The sequence below is a fragment of the Myotis brandtii genome, unplaced genomic scaffold (assembly GCF_000412655.1).
Source record: "Myotis brandtii unplaced genomic scaffold, ASM41265v1 scaffold97, whole genome shotgun sequence".
Lineage (NCBI taxonomy): Eukaryota > Metazoa > Chordata > Mammalia > Chiroptera > Vespertilionidae > Myotis > Myotis brandtii.
Window position 1 is genome coordinate 833,445 of NW_005372020.1, and position 970 is coordinate 834,414.

The following is a 970-nucleotide window of genomic DNA, read 5'->3' on the forward strand; positions in this document are numbered from 1 at the left end:
CCCCGGGGCAGCCAGGAGGAGAAGGAGGAGAAGGAGAAGGAGGCCGAGAAGGAGGAGGAGCGGCCGGACGTCGAGAACGACAAGGAAGAGCTGACCAAGTAAGGCCGCCCCCCGGGAGCGGGGTCCGGGCTCAGCCCAGGTCTGGGGCCCGCGGGTGACCCTGGGCCAGTGACCCTGGGCAGGTGTGTGAGGATGTCGTGTGGTTTGGTGTCTACCCAGGGCCTGGCAGGAAGGGAGGCATTTCTGCTCCATCCTCGCAGCCCCACTTCCGGATGCAGCTCCTCTCCTCCCTCCTCCTGCTCCTCCTCCTCCTGCTTCTCCTCCTGCTCCTCCTCCTCCTGCTTCTCCTCCTGCTCCTCCTCCTCCTCCTGCTCCTCCTCCCCTGCTTCTCCTCCTGCTTCTCCTTCCTCCTCCTGCTTCTCCTCCTCCTTCTGCTTCTCCTCTCTCCTCCTGCTCCTCCTGCTCCTCCTCTTGCTGCTTCTCCTTCTGCTCCTCTCCCTCCGCCTCTCCCCCTCCGCCTGCCCTTTCTTTCTCCAACTCTCCGGAGACCTGCTGACAGATAGCTCATTTGCACTCCTCTCTGAGCGAATACATCCAGGCAGTGACTTTGGAACTCTGCCCCCTCCTTCCCTCCCCTCCTCTCCTCTTGAGCATCTCTCTCCGGAGACTCGGGGAGGGCTAGGTGTGCGGGCAGCCGCAGCCCTCGCCTTCAGCGTCATCGCTGTCGGTGTGAGCCAGTGCGGATCAAGGCACAGCCTCGCCCGGAGCCCCCACTCCTGCTTCTCCTGCTTCTCCTCCTCCTCCTGCTCCTGCTTCTCCTCCTGCTTCTCCTCCTCCTGCTTCTCCTCCTCCTCCTGCTTCTCCTCCTGCTTCTCCTCCTCCTGCTTCTCCTCCTCCTCCTGCTCCTGCTTCTCCTCCTGCTTCTCCTCCTCCTGCTTCTCCTCCTCCTCCTGCTCCTGCTTCTCCTCCT

At 63.4% G+C, this 970-nt stretch overlaps 1 protein-coding gene across 1 annotated transcript in view; it reads left to right on the top strand.

Moving 5' to 3' along the window:
* The window catches only part of NCOR2 (nuclear receptor corepressor 2), a 172,730-nt gene that overhangs the window by 77,300 nt on the left and 94,460 nt on the right, over positions 1-970 (top strand). The window contains 1 exon segment of the mRNA XM_014533346.1: positions 6-98. Within this exon segment, the coding sequence (XP_014388832.1) occupies positions 6-98 (93 nt within the window).